This window comes from Balaenoptera musculus, chromosome 4, assembly GCF_009873245.2.
Source record: "Balaenoptera musculus isolate JJ_BM4_2016_0621 chromosome 4, mBalMus1.pri.v3, whole genome shotgun sequence".
Taxonomy (NCBI): Eukaryota; Metazoa; Chordata; class Mammalia; order Artiodactyla; family Balaenopteridae; genus Balaenoptera; species Balaenoptera musculus.
Window position 1 is genome coordinate 143525661 of NC_045788.1, and position 15780 is coordinate 143541440.

General features: G+C 59.1%; 1 protein-coding gene across 4 annotated transcripts in view; it reads left to right on the forward strand.

The window, feature by feature from the left end:
* The window catches only part of FAM207A (family with sequence similarity 207 member A), a 30214-nt gene extending 17407 nt beyond the window's left edge, over window positions 1-12807 (forward strand). The window contains exons 4-7 of one of the 4 annotated variants that reach the window (XM_036851759.1): window positions 5803-5938; window positions 8309-8354; window positions 10782-10850; window positions 11874-12807. In XM_036851759.1, coding sequence (XP_036707654.1) covers window positions 5803-5938; window positions 8309-8354; window positions 10782-10850; window positions 11874-12017 — 395 coding nt within the window. In that variant the 3' untranslated portion in view covers window positions 12018-12807. The remainder of the gene's footprint in view (window positions 1-5802; window positions 5939-8308; window positions 8355-10781; window positions 10851-11873) is intronic. The other 3 variants (XM_036851760.1, XM_036851761.1, XM_036851762.1) reach the window with 3 other exon arrangements.
* Window positions 12808-15780: the final 2973 nt, after the last annotated feature.

The window sequence follows — 15780 nt, forward strand, 5'->3', positions numbered from 1 at the left end:
CCACAATTGTTAATTTTAAGTTTTCTTTCACTTTTTGGATGTTTCTTAAGGAAATGATTCATTCATCCATCTTCTTTTTCACAGTCCCTAGCATGGAGTTGTGCAAAATATTCTTTGTAAAATGAATTTGGAAAAGTTAATAGGCCGGGAGCACTGGGGCCCTGAACGTTCCTGGGCTACAATTTTTTGATGACGTTTAAGTTTTCTTCCATGACGGTTGGTCTTTTTTTAACTACTTGAGTTAATCTTGGTCACTCATTTTCCTATAAAAACATCTAATCTAATCAGATTTCAACATCTATTAGCAGAGTTGTTGGCTTCTCATTATTTAATATCCTGTTTATCATTCTTTATTTGTATCCCCCTCTCTAATTTCTGGTTAATTTTGTCTCTTCCATGCCAAGAATTCTTGTATTTAGTTGTCACTTCTACTTTTCTGTTTTCCAAATTGTTAGTTTCTGGGGTTTTTTTGTACCCCATTCTTGGTTTCTTTAGGTTTGTTTTAGTGACGTATTTATTTTTGTATGTTTTGTTTAGGAATGAAAGGCTGTATGTCAGCCTCTGAATATAGCTTTAGCTACATCTCCCAAGTTGATTTTACTTAGTATTTCATTATGAAAAGTTCTGTACAGAAAAGTAGGAAGAATTTTACAGTGGGCGTCCTTATGCCCACCATCCACATTTTACAATGAGCATCTCACTTCTTTATCACATGCCTGTTCCTCTGTCCATCCCATCTGTCTGTCCAAACACCAACCCATGTTTTAGCTACGTGTTCCAAAGTAAATTACAGACTTCAGCACTCTTTCTCCCAAATAATTCCGCTAGAGTTCAATATTTGTTTATGGTTCTTTTTAGTTTTTATTTTGAGGTAAAATTTACATGCAGTGAAATGCAAATCTTAAGTGTGCTGTTCAGTGATGTATGACAAATGCCTACACCTGTACAACCAGAATCCCCTTCAAGGTGCAGACCATCACCATCACCCAGAAATGCCCCGTGCCCCTTCCCAGTCCTGACTCCCCCAGAGGTAGCCCCCGTCTGATCTTTTTCAGGTCAGAATTTAGGTTTTACTGCTCCAGACATCGTCTAAAAGGAGTCATGTAGGATGTGCTCTTTTTGTGTCTGGGCTGTTCTGCTCAGCTTGGCATTGGGCTCATCCGTGCTTTGTGTAGCCGTAGTCTGTGCCCTTCTGTTGCTTAGAAGTGTTTCCTTATGTGGACGTACCGTTTGGTGTCCACTTTCCTATGGATGGACACCTGGTCTGTCTTCTCTTTTTAGCTGCTGTGAATAAGGCTGCTATGCACATTCTCTACAAGTCTTTTTGTGGACATATGTTTTCATTTCTCTTGGGTAAATACTTGGAATGGAATGCTGGGTCATAGGGCAGGTGTATGTTTAGTTTTATAAGCAACTGCCAGACGTTTCTCTACTGTGGTTGTACGTTTAGCGCCCCCCCCAGCAACGTGGGAGAGTTGTGGTTGCTCCACGGCTGTGCCGGCACGTCTGTCCCTGCAGTCCTAGCTGCTGAGCGTGAGGTGCCCGTTGTCATGGTGAATGGGCATTTTCACGTGCTGCTGCCCATTGAGGCGCCCTCTGAGGCCCAGGGTCTGTTTCATGAGGCTCTTGCTGGGCTCTTTATTACTGAGCTCAAGGAGTTCCTCCGTCCTGAAGACCAGTCTTGTCAGGTGTGTTTTGCAAATAATTTTCTCCCAGACTGTGACTTGTCTATTTAATTTCTTAACAGTTTTTTTTTTTTTTTGATGAACAGAAGTTTAATTTTGAGGAGGCTGATTTGTCTTTTTTCCTTATGGGGTTAGTGTGCGTGTGCGTCTTGTTTAAGAAAATGGCCCAGTCCCAAGTCAGGCGGATAAATCCTACTCTTCTAAAAACTTTACGGTTTTGGCTTTTTCGTTTAGGTTTCTAATCCATCTTGAATTAATGTTTGTCTGTGGTGTGAAGTCCTGATTCAGGTTCTTTTTTTTTTTTTTCAGTTCCAGCACAATTTGTTGTAAAGACTTTTCTTTCCTCATCCAGTTGTCTTTGTGTCTTTGTGAAAAGTCAGATAGCCTCTCAGTACCAGGCTGTCTCAATTGCTGCAGCTGTGAAGCAGGTCTTGGGGTCAGATAAGGGAAGTCCTGTGTCCCAGGTCCTCTGTTTCAAGACTGCTTTGGATGGTCCAGGTTCGTAGCATTTCCATATGAATTTTATCACAGGCTTGTCAATTTCTTGAACGTCACCACCACCAACAAAACCTTTTATAGCAATGACAGGGATTGCTTTGAATCTATAGATCAGTTAGTTCAGGAGAATTGCCATTTTAACAACATTGGGTCTTCATCCATGAACGTGGTATCTCTCCCGTTTTATTTACATTTTCCTTAATTTCTGTCATCAGTGTTACGTGGTCTGAAGAGTAGAGGTCTTAGATTTTTTTTTTTTTTGGATAAGCTTATTGCTGTTTTACAGTTTTTGAAGCTATTATAAATGAAATTCACAAAAGCTTCATTTTCCAGGTTTCTTCTATTTATTATATTATTAATCATTATTAATTTTGTATTCTCTGGTCTTGCTAAAATTGTGTGTTAGTTCTGGTAGTTATCCTGTAGATTCCTTAGAATTTTCTACATAAATGATCATGCTACTTAAAATAGAGACAGTTTTACCACTTTCTTTCCAAACTCTGTTTTATGTCATCTTCTCATCCTACTGCAGTGGCTGGAACCTTTGCAGTGTTGCTAGAAGGGGTGAGAATTGGTCCCAGTCTCCAGGGGCTGAGGACTGGACCATGGTCAGTGTCCCGTGAGCCTGCTTTGCTCAGGGTCAGTAACCCCAGGCCGTGATGGTGCATAAAGCTAGTGGTCCTCACGCGAGCTCTGTTTCAGACCCTGTTTATGAGGAACTTCCCTTCAGTTTCTTACAGGTTAGCAAATGTGGGCAAGGAAGCAAGGAGAGAATGACCAGGATGGATGGGCCTTCGGGGAGCTGGTGCCTGCCCTCCTGGGCACCACATAGAAACACGGGTTTCAGCCCATAAAAATTTCCCACGTTCAGCATCCCACACGCCAGTGAAATTGTCTTATTTGTAGTGTTTAATTCTTGCATAAGTAATTTTTAGGAGTAGCGGGAGGGAGGGACCCCCCCCCCCTTACCCAGGATGGCCGGTCGCAAAGCCTGCTCTTCGAGTTCCCACCTCCCTGACGCCTCCTTGTTGGAATTTCCCTCGTTTCATAATTTGCTCTAATATCCAGTAGGCCAGCTCTCTTGTTTCTTGTTCTTTTTCAAAAATGCTTTGGCTATTCTTACACATTTAGTCTTTTTAAAAAATAAGGTTTGGAATTAGATCCCAGGTTCAGTCACAGGCCCTGTTGGAGTTGGAGCTGCGTCAGACTTGAGGCTGGTGTGGGAGCCGCGCTCGCGCCTTCCCTGGGCTCGGAGCCGCCTGGCCAGGTTGGCGGGGGTCTCCGCCATCCCTTCTGTGGCCTGCTTCATCAGAGAGTCTGTCTGATGTACACAAGATGTGGAATTTCTGGAGGATAATCTCTCTCAAATTAAGGAAGTTCCTTCTGTCCTTGGTTTCATTGTAATCTTTATCCTGAGTGGACGGTGAATTCCGTCGGACTCTTTGGGCACTTCGTGTGGTGATTGTAGTCTTTTCCTTTGAAGCAGCAGCTGCAGGACCACCCGGCACGTGTCCCTGTGTTGTGCTGTCCTTGCATGCTTTGGATGCGTCCTAGGTGGACCCCATGCGTTTTTAACCTAAAATGCTCTGGCTTTGATTTGCTGGCATTCACCTCCGTCCTCCTATGAGCTGGGCCTGCTTTGCTCGTCTGGTCCCCCAGCTTGGGCGCTGGGCCGGCCAGCCGGGGAGGGAGCCCCACCCTGTCCTGTCCCTTCCCCTGCCTGAACCACCCCCCCTGCACCCCACCCCCCACCCCCGCTGCTGCCTCGGCCCTCCTGGGAGCCAGGGCTGTCTGGGAAGAGGCACCCGGCTTGATGAGGTGCCGAGTAAATTGTGTATCCTGTCAGCATGGAGAGGACTGAATTGTCACCCTGTACATCCTAACATCCCTGGCATGGAGGGGTGGCCCGGGGCCCAGGACAGGAGGACCCGGGAGGACGGGCAGTCTTTGTCCCCAGAGCTCAGCTCTTTGGGGTGAGTTGAGGGTCCCCTGGGCTCTCCCGGTCTGGATGCAACCGGGGTGGGTGTGTCCCTGACTTGGCTTGTCCGGGTGGGCCTTTCCGAGCTTCTCGGGCTGCGAGGGCCTGTGAGGGTGAACTGCCAGCCTGGGGAGGAGGCGCCCCTGCCAGGCCCCCCAATAGCTTCTGTTTCCACAAAGTCTTCTCTTTGGGGGATGCCTGTTAAGAGCCACCACACATCCCTCGCCTGTCACATACACCTCCTGGGGCTTGGGCGGACCGGGGCCTAGCCGAGCGCACACATGTTCTTTGCACTAATAATCGGTTGGCTGTCCTGAGTCTGTCCTCACTCGTGGGGCCCCCATCCAGGTCCCCCTCCCCCTGGCCTGCCCCGTGCCTGGTGTCATCACCGCCCTTCTGGGTGCCGTGCCCACCGCCATCGTCTCCTGCACGTGCCCCGAGGGGTGACCGGGCGGCCACAGCGCCTGAAGGACCGGTTGCAGACTCACAGCCCCGCGGGAGGGAGACGCCCCGCGTCGGGCCCGCCTGGCCCACTGGCTGACGCTTCTCTGCTGGCATCGCCAGGCCTCTGTCGGCTGGGCTGTGAGTCTGTCGGCTGCTTGTCAGGAAGGTGCTCTCAGTTCCCTTTTTAGATGTGATTCAGTCTGCAGCCTGGTTATTTATAGCCCAATAAACCTCGTGCAGTTGGGAGGCAGGAGAGCCTCTCAGGCTCCAGTCTGATTGTCCCAAATCCATCACATCACAGCCTCATTTCCAAGCTTTTTAGTAGCAGAGCCTTTTTTTTTTTTTTTTTTTAAGGAATCTAATGCAGAACAATCAACAAATCAATTATCACAGATTCAGGCAGTTTCCCTGGAGCAAGGTCTGCACACAAGCTAGTGAGCTGGCGTTTTCCACGAGCCACACTGTGGAAATAACACATTTGAGGACGTGTTTTATTAGCAATTTTGAAATACATATATTTTAAAATGAAAGTCAGATCCTGAGGCCATGTCCCCGTCCAGGCCCTGCCGAACCCCTTCTCTGTAGAGACCGCGGTCCTGCCGGCCGGGCAGCCTCACCCCGGCTCGTCCGCGCCCTGCCCTCTGCTCGGCACCCTGGACCCCCGGGCCCCGCCGCCCCCTCCCCAGGGTCTGTCCCAGTGCCCATACCCCTCTTCCCAGCCCCCCCCCACCAGTGCAGGAGCCCCTTCGAGACCCCGCGGTGCGTGTTCCCTCTCGCTTTGGACCTGGCCACTCTCACCCTGTTCCCTTGTTGGGGACCCTCCTGCCTGCTGACGTCTCCCGTGGGGACCTCTTTCTCCCTCCTGGCATGCCCCTAGGAGGCACAAGGGAAGCAGAGGGGAAGGGGGCCGGCTGCTCTGACTGTGCGGCCCCTCCCTCCGCCCACCCCACTCCCGCGGCCGGGCTGGCCTTCTCGGGCAGCTCCCCCGCCTGCAGCCCGTCTCCTCATCAGCCTGTAATTCGACAGCCACCTCCGGGATAAAGGGGAGCAGACCGCTCGGAGCCAGCCCGCCCCCGGGGTCCCGGCCGAGCTCAGGCTCTGCGGGCTGGGAGTCGGGACCCTCTGTCACTGAGGGCAGCGGCCGGGCGCTTGTCCTCCTGGGTCCCCTCTCGCTGACCCCTTATCCCCCTTCCTCAGAGATCGAAGCCACGAGGCTGGCAGAGCAGAAGCTCAAGGCGGAGCGGAGGCGCAGGGCCACGGTGGTGGTGGGGGACCTGCAGCCCCTGAGGGACGCCCTGCCCGAGCTGCTGGAGCTGCAGACGGCTGGCCAGCGGTGAGTGTCCTGGCCACAGGGCTGCCGCCTTGTCCAGGGCGGGAGGACGAGCAGGCGGGGGGCCGGGCCGGGCACTGACCCCGCAGAGGCCCGTCTTGACTTGGACACCCTTGTCCCAGGCCCAGCCACGAGCCAGGCACCCTGGGGCCTCCTCGGGAGCGGGTGCCTGGCGGCACGCGGGCAGCACAGTTGCTCTCCCGCCGCGTGGCCAGAGCCGCTCAGCCAGGCCGCCGCCGGGCTCCGTGCTCCCTGCTTGTCTTCTGGGAGCCGCAGCTGCTGCCTTTGCCGCCTCCCTCCCAGGACCGGCCGTCCTCCTGGGGCCCTTCCTGCCTCCCTGGGACCTGTGTGCTTTAGGAGAGCGCGCCCCTCTGCCGTGCCCGGGCTGCCGTTTCCGAGCAAGGGTGAGGCTGCCTGGCCTGGCCGGGAGGCGCCAGCGCAGGTGTGACCACGGCCTCGGCTTTAGGACAAACAGGCAGCAACTGGAGGGCCTTTCTGTTCTGTCACAGTTGCCGGACCACCATCGTTTACTGTGTTATCTCTAATTTTGCCTTTTTGAAATAATTCCTTCTCCTACCGAATTCCCCTCTGAGGAGGAAGGATCTGGGGTTGGCAGGGGACACGCTCAGGGCCCCTTGGCTGCAGAGCCAGATGGTCGGTCCAGGCCGGTTCCGGGATGGAAGCGCCCAGAACATCAGGTCCAGATGAGGAGTGGCCACCAGAGCTGAGATTTGGCAACGGAACCAGAACCCAAAATGCACATTCCATTCCTGGTTCTTGAACAAAAATGTGACCCGGTCAAGCATCCTCTCCCTGCTTTTAGTTTTCTCATCTGAAAAATGTGCTCAGGGCTCCCCGAGGGGAGAGAGCTGTGTAAACACCGCGGCCGGCAGCCCGAGGAGGACCGCGTGGGGCTGCGGGGGCCCAGCTGCTCTCCCAGCCCCAGCCTCCGGTCGACCGGGGTCACCGTTTCCCCCTCTAGTGCCTCTTGGCACTGGGCAGCTGTTCGTTTAAGTAAACATTATTTTAGAACAGTGTTTGAATATAAATAGAAAAATGATGGAGATAATAGCGACAGTCCCAGTGTAACTCACACACGGCTTCCTCTCTGTGACGTCTTACATCAGCGTGTGCATTTGTCACAATTAAGGAACCAACACTGATTTATAAATAATAAGCTTATAATAATCGGCTAACAGCTCACAGTTTATTCAGACTTCCTCAGTTTTCCTTGGTGTCCTTCTGCTGTCCAGGACCGCATCCAGGACCCCACGTGACATGTAGTCATGTGTCCCCTCAGAGCTCCTCTGGGCTGTGACAGTCTCTCAGACCTTCTTGTCTTTTTTTTTTTTTTTAAATAATTTTATTTATTTATTTATTTATTTATTTATTTATTTATGGCTGTGTTGGGTCTCTGTTGCTGTGCGGGCTTTCTCTAGTTGTGGTGCGTGGGCTTCTCACTGAGGTGGCTTCTCTTGTTGCGGAGCACAGGCTCTAGGCATATGGGCCTCAGTAGTTGCAGCACACGGGCTCAGTTGTGGTGCACTGGCTTAGTTGCTCTGCGGCATGTGGGATCTTCCCAGACCAGGGCTCGAACCCGTGTCCCTTGCATTGGCAGGCGGATTCTTAACCACTGTGCCACATGGGAAGTCCCAACCTTCTTGCCTTTAATGACCTTGACAGTTTTGAGGGCCAGTCAGACATTTTTCAGGGCATCCCTCATTGAAGTCCACAGAGGGGAAGGGCCTTTCTCATCACGTCCCCTCCAGGGTGCGTGCTGTCACGTGACCTGCACCGTGGACGCTGACCTTGGTCACCTGGCGCAGGTGAGTCTGTCAGGTCTCTCCGCTGTGCAGCTGCTCTCCCCTTCCCCACTGTCCTCTGGAAGGAGGTCGCCGTGCACACCCCACACCCAAGGAGGGGGGACGCTCCCCTCCTCTCCCCGAGGACGGAGTGTCTGCAGAACCACGTGGATTCTCCCGCAGAGCAGATTCCCTCTTCCCCCATTTCCTTATCAATCACTTAGTTATGTCCGTTTGGACCCGTGGGTGTTTGCTTTATACTTCGGGCCATGATCCAGTACGACTGTGTTCCGTTGCTGAACCGGCTCCAGCTCTGGCCCTTGGCAGTTCCCTCAGTTGGCTCCGCTGTCCACCCGACAGACCCATCCGTGGGGGCTGTAGTGTTTTGTTTCCGAGCACTTTCCTTCCTCTCTGGCACAAGGTGCTCCAGGCTTATCCCGGGCATTTCCTGCTCCTGTCCGAGAGTCGGCGTTTCTCCAGGGAGCCCGGGTCCCTTCCGTTGGAAGTGGTGTAGGAAACCAAGGTCTGGGCGCTGGTGTGCTGACCGTGGCTGGGGTGTGGTTGCTTCTAGATCCTCTCAGCTGACAGCAGGGACATACGTGTGTGTCCTGACCCAGGTGTGTTCCTGTGAAATTCGGGGAACGGTCTGCAAGTCCATCCTCACTTCTCATGCCGACCGCAAGTCTGGGGTCCCCAAGACCACTCTTAGGTTTGATGATTCTCACAGAAGGCCATTACACTCAGTTACAGTTTATTACGGAGAAGGAATACAGATTAAAATCAGCCAGGTGGGGAGACCGTGGGGAGGGCCCGGGAGTGTCCAGTCTTCCCTCCCTGTGGGGGCGGCACAGAGGTCTTGCCCAGGACATGTGGGGACGCCCACCAGTCTCCAGCCCTGGGGGGCGTGGGCGAGCAGGCCTGCAGGCTTTGCCTGTGGTCCCTTCACTCCATTCCTGTGGCCTTCTGGCCAAGTGACGCCTGGCTGGGAGCCCCCAGCCCCATTCACAAGGTTGGGGTCCCCATGTCATCAGCCCTCAGTCTTTCAGCTCCTAGAGCAGGCCCAGCCCTGGGATGTTTGCTGCATGGGGTGTTTGGCCTCTTCTGTGCCTTCACAAGGGCAGGGTTTCCTGGAGCTGGGAGAAGGCGGTGCCCTTCAGGGCAGTTCACGCCAGGGGTGCCTGTTAAAAGCAGTAGGTTGCACGAATGGTCCAGCTGACAGGTGACTTCAGGACATGCCCCTGTCGTCTGAGTTGGGTGGAATGTGTTGGGGGGCAGCCTTGTGCCTGGGAACCCAGACCCCGAGTGCAAGGCCTCCGTCCCCAGTCACCAGCTGGGACACCCTGACTGAGGCCCTGGGCTGCTCCCAGCCTGTCCCAAACCTGGGTGGCGCTGCAGGGTGGTGGGGGGAGAGCCCGAGGCTCTGAGTGGGCCCAGCGGGTCCAGGTGTTCCCCACACTCGGTCGGGTGGGCGCCACCCAGCACTGACCAGGCACCAAGGCCCCCTGGAGAGCCCGCGGGGCCCCTGAGGCCAGAGCCAGTGAGTGGACAGTGCCGCTGCCAATGGGCCGCGCTCATCAGGGAAGATTAGACTCCCCAGGAAGTGGATCCTCCGCGGCCTGAAGGTCGTAGCGGACGAAGGTGGAGGGCCTCACGGATGGAGCCTGGACCTGACGTCAGCAGGGCTCACTCAGCCCCTGGGACCTCCGGGGTTTGCCCGCTGGTGCTTGGTTTTGGGCCCCCGTCCCCTTGGGCTGGGTGTGCTACGTGGGCTCATTCATGTCAGAGGGGGAGGGGCAGGGGGTGGCACAAGAGCCCCAAAGCTGGGAGCCACCTGGGCGCACCTGGGCGCTCAGTGCTGGCTGAAGGGAGCCTGTCAGGAACGCACTGGCCTGTCTTACAGTTGGGGAAACAGACTTCGAGATGGAGCAGCTCCCCTGAGGTTCCTCCCAGGGCAGCCAGGGCTGGGGTCCTCTTCCAGCCCAGGCACCTCTGCGGACATGTGGGCAGCGGGCAGTGTGCTCAGAGCTGCAGTTGGGCCTGGCAGGAAGGTCGCTGCCCGCTGTCCCCCCGACTCGGCCGTGCGGCCAGAGCCAGGCCTGGCTGCCATGAGTGAGCTGGGGCCCTCCCCGGGGGGACTTCAGAGCGGGCAGGCGGGGCCGGGGCCGGCGTCGGGCGTGAAAGCCCCTGCCCCGGGCCGCTAGGGTGAGCGCTGGGGGTCAGTTCCCTTCAAGCCTCGGGGAATCCACCCCGCCTGCGTCCGTCCACAGTGGAAAACGCCACTGGGGAGGGTCCTGCCTCCCCCTGTGAGTGGCCTGACAGGCCCTGGACGTGCCCTGAGGCTCGGGCGAGGGTCCTGCCCCTCCTCGCCCCCCCACGGTGCCTCCACCCGCTATGCTTGGCCACACCTGGCCCTTGGGCCCCGAGGGGACTCCTGGGTGTGTGTTCACACCTTGGTGCCCTTGGCCGTGGGAAGCCTTCTTACCTTGTGCTAGACGGGGGTGCAGGCCCAAGGCCTCCTGATCCCCCAGCACGTGGCCGCCTCCTGGGGGCGCTGGCTGGAGGAAGGGAGCCCGGGCCCACCGGTTCGGCAAGGGTGGGGCCTCCCGGGAGCTCTGGGTGGTCGGTGGGGGACCTGCTCCCGGGTGGACACAGAGAGTGTCAGTGGTTGGAGGAACAGGGCTGCAGTGTCCTGGGACCGAGGCTGGCCTGGAGTGGGACGGAGCGCCCCCAGAGTGGCCGGGACCCGGGGAGCGGAGACAAGAAACGCCTTTCATTCATAACTTACGAAGAAACTTGAATACGCGATGAGGGCTCCTGGTCTGGAGGCTAAATTTACGTGTCGGCCCAGGACTCCTGGGTTTTCTGGGCCCTCCGCCCCGGCCGGGTCCCTCCCGCCGTGTGGTGCCGTGAGGCCGCACGTGCCCCCAGGCTCGCGCGCGGGAGGAGAGCCCTGTGTGCACCGTGGACCGTGGCCTGAGTCGGGTGCTCTGGCGGAGGTTCCAGGTGGGCGCGTGCTCTCCTGACTCTCTCCTCCGTGTCCCCAGCAGGGCGGCCGTCAGGCCCCGGGCAGCCCAGCTGAGCCGGATGAGCGCGGCGCAGAGGTTCCAGCTCCTGTGAGTACAGCCCCGCCTCCGCACAGCCCACCCCCAGGACTGTCCGGCGTCGGGCCGCGTCCCCTGACCCCAGTCCCTCGGGTGCTGGGGACAGCTCGGCCAGGGCCAGCTCTGGGCCCAGCCTGTCTCCAGGGGCCAGGAGGCCCCTTCCCCCAGGGCAGTGAGGGGAGCAGCTGCTGGCTCTTGGGGGGCCGCCCTCAGGGCCCAGATCCTAGGCGTCTTGCATGTGTGGACATCTGGCCGGGCAGTCAGTCATCCAGTGGGGTCCAGAGTCTCCCCATTAGCAGCAAAGAAAGCTGGGGCCCAGTGTGGTTTGGCCTTGCCCTCAGTCACGTACCTGTGGGGGCAGAACACGGCTGGGCCCTCCACCCCGTCTTGCCCGCCCAAGGCCAGGGCCATCCCCACCATGGTGCCACGATGGGCTCATGTGGGCTTGTGCTGGAGCTGCTGCCCTGAGGTTCTGGCCAGGCCACCCGTGGCCATGCTGGGCTGTGGGCCCGTGCGGCTCCAGACGGGGGCCGGCTGGCTGTAGGGACAGGCACAGAGTGGCAGCCCCACAGCGGACTCTGCTGCGGAGGGGCGGGCCCACTGCAGCACCCCCATCGCCGTGGCCCCCCTGGGGCCCGGAGCTCCTGCGCCCGCTTGCTGCTGGAGGTGCCGCTTACGTGAGCCTCGTGTGTGCAGGGCGCCTGCCATCTGCTGCCTTTGATAGCCGCTCCCTGTCACAGTCGGGGATGAGGGGCCTTTGTGACCACGAGGAGGCCCCCGGGCAGCCACTCCTGTCCTGCCCAAAGCTCCTGTCGGGCCTCAGACCCCCTTGGCCCCCCCCCCAGACGCTCCAAGGAGAACTTCACAGCGCACAGCCTTCCCCACTCCCCACCCCTCATCCTGGTCCTGGACCACCCTTTGCCGGTGTCCCTGCAGGCCGGCCGAGCCGAGGCTGGTCCTGGGGGTGCTGACGGCTCATCCCCAGCCCCCACCGAGGGCATGGGGTTTGCTGACTTCTGCTCTCCATTCTTTCAGCGAGGAGGAAAGGACGCGGTTTCGGGAGCTGCTGGCCAGCCCGGCCTACAGAGCCAGCCCCCTGCAGGCCATCGGGCGGCGGCTGGCCCAGCAGATGCGGCTGGAGGGCGGCGGGCAGTCCTGACGCGGCGCAGGCGCGCCTGAGCTCCGGGGACGCCCACGAGGAGGTGCCCGGGGGGCCAACTCTGCCATTGTCGCCCTGCTCCACCAGCCCCTAAGCGACGGGGCTGCTGTCCTCGGCACAGGCGGGTCTACCGAAGTGAGACAGGCAGTTGACACGGTAGTGTTGTAACTACCCATTTATTTTTGCAATAAAAAAGGTGCTGGAAGGATCCAGGATGTCCGTGGAGCTCGGTGCCGGCCACCCAGGAGGTGGTGTGGCCACTCGGCTGGCGTTCTTCACGCTTTTCTGTTTTGTCTGAGTTTGTCAACAGTGACTGCACGTTATGTCTTACTTTAAGAGAAAAATCTTCTGGCTTCCTGGTGCTCCCGTGGCTCCAGGCTGACCATGGCTGGACGTGGCTCTGCGCCCTTCTCCAGATGCCCTCCGTCAGGGCCCCCGACCTCTGCCCGGGCGCCAGGGGCTTCCCCTCGGCTGTGCCGGGGGGCATGGGGGGAGGGAGGACGGTGAGGCGCGGTGCCAGCCTGGCGCCGCCGTCCACCGCGGCGGACTCGGGCCCCGCCCCGGAAAGTGGCCTGAGAAGTTGCAAGCGTGTGGGGACGCCGCCCTCCCCCCAGCAGAGAGCCCTGACGTCAGGCAGGCGCAGGTGGGGCGGTGAAAGCAGGAGGGCGGGTGGGAGAGACCCCGCCAGCCTGGGAGCCTGCTGGCTGTGGTCTCGGAGCCAGAGGGACTGCCACGTTCACAGCCCTGTGGTTTTAATCTTTGCAGAATGAACTTGGACTATCTGGTAATAAAATTAAGTGACAGACGGTTCCATGGTTTTTGTGTGCATTTTAAATGCAAACAGCAGGAGAAGGCTCGCGGGGCTCGTGGGCCTGGGCTGTGGTACCCGCCCGGCAGGGCCTTTGAGGGGCTCTGGGCCGGGCCCGCGGGAGGGGGTGGGGGGCTGGGGGAGGAGCCCCCTGAGGGGCCGCGGGGAAGGGCAGAGTGGCCGGGGCAGGGGTGCCATCCGGCGGGAGGAGCAGCAGGTGCCAGGCTCAGGGAGCCAGGGGCTCCACGCAGGAGGGTCGAGATGGCCGGGGAGAGTCGCGCACCGCCCTCTGGGGAAGCGGGTGGGGCGGGGTCCCCAGGGAAGAGGCGACATTGGTCCACATGCAGCAGGGGGTGCCTGCTGCTTGCCTGGAGGCTGGGGGGCAGGATGTGAGCGGCTGGGAGAGGGGACTTGAGGCTGGGGACAGCAGAGCCCTGGGAGAGGGAGGACGTGGGTGGTGGTGGTCTGGGTAGAGGGTCAGGGTCGCTCTGGGGCCCCCAGCAAATCCCTCTGCTGCCGCCGTGCTGGCGGGGTTCAGGGCGGGCGAGGGGAGGAAGGGCCCAGCGGGTGGGAGGTGGAAGGCCTAGGAGCCCAGGGGACTGGAGGGTGGCTTGCGTGGGGGCCACGCCCTCGGATGTCGGGATTATCGACGGAGGACCCTGTGCGTCTGCTCCTGGCTTTGTCCAGAGGGTCCCGCGTGGGGCTCCCCGTGGCCGCCCACCCGCACCCAGTCGTCGGCGGGCCCGACCCTGTTTGTGCCTGGCGTTGGGTGTCACCAGATTTGTCTTGAGTGGGCGTCCGCTGGGTGGGGCAGGGAGGGGGGGACAAGGCACAGATGCGGCTCCCGGGGAGTCGGGTCCTGTGGCGCTCGCAGCCAGGCTTGCCCAGACTCCAGACGTGCTGCTTCTGGCATGTTCCTCGTGCAGCAATAACACTGGTGACGCATCCTGGCCGAGGTCATGGTGCTGAGAGGCCCTCAGGGTTCCCAGGGTCGGGAGCGGGGGCAGGCGGGGCTGCACGGCAGCGGCTTCCACGCCCTGTGATGCCTCTTCTAAAGCTGTTCAAATAACATAGGTGGGATGGTGATGACAGGCGCATTCCTGACGTTGGCTTGTGCTTCTTGAGTCTTCCTTAAGCTTAAGAAATCTTAATTTCAAGATGCTGGGGAGAGTCTGTGATTACTTGTATTGATGTTGCTGAATCCAAAGGTTTCTTCTGGTGCCACCGAGGCTGCTGGGTTGTAGGGCCTCCTGCTGGGCCTGGAGCCTTGTGCCTCCTGTGCCCCTGGTCCTGCCCCCTGAAGAGGAGGTCCTGGGACCTTCTTTGCAGAGGGAAACTGAGGCCTGGAGATGGGAGCCTCCCGACGGCCGGCGCTGGGCTCTCGGGAACCCAGAGCTTCTGGCTGCCCCGTGACCCCCACTTGCACCTTGACCTCGCCCTGAATTCAGGTCAGCACCAGGCGAGCCACAGCACAGGGCTCGGGTGCCCCGGGAGGAACGGGTCCCAGGACGCAGCCCCCGCCAGCGCCCTCCTCCTGCCTCGGCATCTGGTGTTTAGCACAGCGGTAGTTATTCCCAAGTCAGCGTCTCTCCTGGGTTGGGAGCAGAGTCTAATCACTAGCGATGTTTAATTAGAGAACCAGGCGCAGGTTGGCACTCTGGCTGCAGGGCTCCTGCGGGGACGAGCGGGCAGCCCTCCCTCTGCCCCCCGATGTGCCCTCGTCCTCGTCCCCGTCCCCGGGCAGGGCCCACCTCCAGCTCCGTCTCATTCAGCCAACCCTTTCTGGCCTAATCTGTGGCCGGCCCGAGTCACCCCACCAAAGGGAGAGGAGACCTCCACACGGGGAGCTGTGTCCGGTGGGGCAGGAACAACTCTCCCGTAAGCCGAGTCCGGGCTTGCCTGGGGCCCACCCGAGGAGGAGGCAGGGGGACGGTGGCAGGTGTGAGCGACGGGGGCGTCAGCTCCGTGCCAGCTGAACTCACACCCCAAGGGCAGACGGGCCCCTCCTGGCTCTGCATCTGCATGGATGGGGTCCTGGCGGCGTCAGGCTGGGTGGCAGCCCGCAAGGGCGGTTTGCACTGGCCCCCGGGTGACGGCAGAGCAGGCTGGGGGTGCTGTCTAGCTGAGGCCCAGGAGGAGGAGCGGGGTGCCGTGGTCATCTGCTAGTCTCTACCGCAGGCTGCTTGTAACAGAAAGCCCAAGTCATCGTGGCCGATTGTGTTTAAAATGGGAGAGAGTTGTCCCTTGCACGGCGAGGGTCTGGGAGCAGGCAGTCCAGGTCTTCAGGGTGCCATCAGCAGCCCAGGCTCCACTGTCTTTCCTCATCTTTGTGCTAAAACAACTGCCAGTGCCCCAACCGTCACATCACATTCCAGCCAGGAAAAGGGGGAGGGGCAGAGGGCGAACAGCAAGAGGGACGGGGAAACCTGCCCTGCTCCCATTTTAAGTCCTCCTCAGAGGCCCACCCAGGGATGTCCAGTCCCAGCTCATCGGCCAGGGCTGGGTTACGTCCCCTCCCCAGGTTCCAGGGAGGCTGGGCAGGCAGGGACAGCCTCTGCTGTGGAGAGCAGGCCTCCTGCCCTCTGGCCCTTGGGGAGGCCGCCAGTCCCTGACCACATGCCCCTGCCTTTGGCCTCAGCGCCAAATCCTGCAGCCTCTCTGCGGGATTTGTCAGCAGCGTCCGGGAGGGAAGTTGCCCATCCCAGGGGCGGTGATGGCCAGGCACGGGACTGCACGGGGGCACTTCTGTGGAAGTGCCCGTTCCACAGCCCAGGCTGGACAAGGCAGGGTGCCCATGGTGTCCCCTCCAGGCCCGGGAGGGGTCCTCAGAGCGGAGGTGGCGTCCCACCAAGAAGCAGCTCTCAGGAGGGGGCCGTCCCAGGGCTGTGGCCCAGGCTGCTCTGGGGGCACATGGCAGGTTGGGGGCCAGGCCAGCCCCTGCGCGTCCCACACCCGCCTGGAGGCCTCGGGGAAGC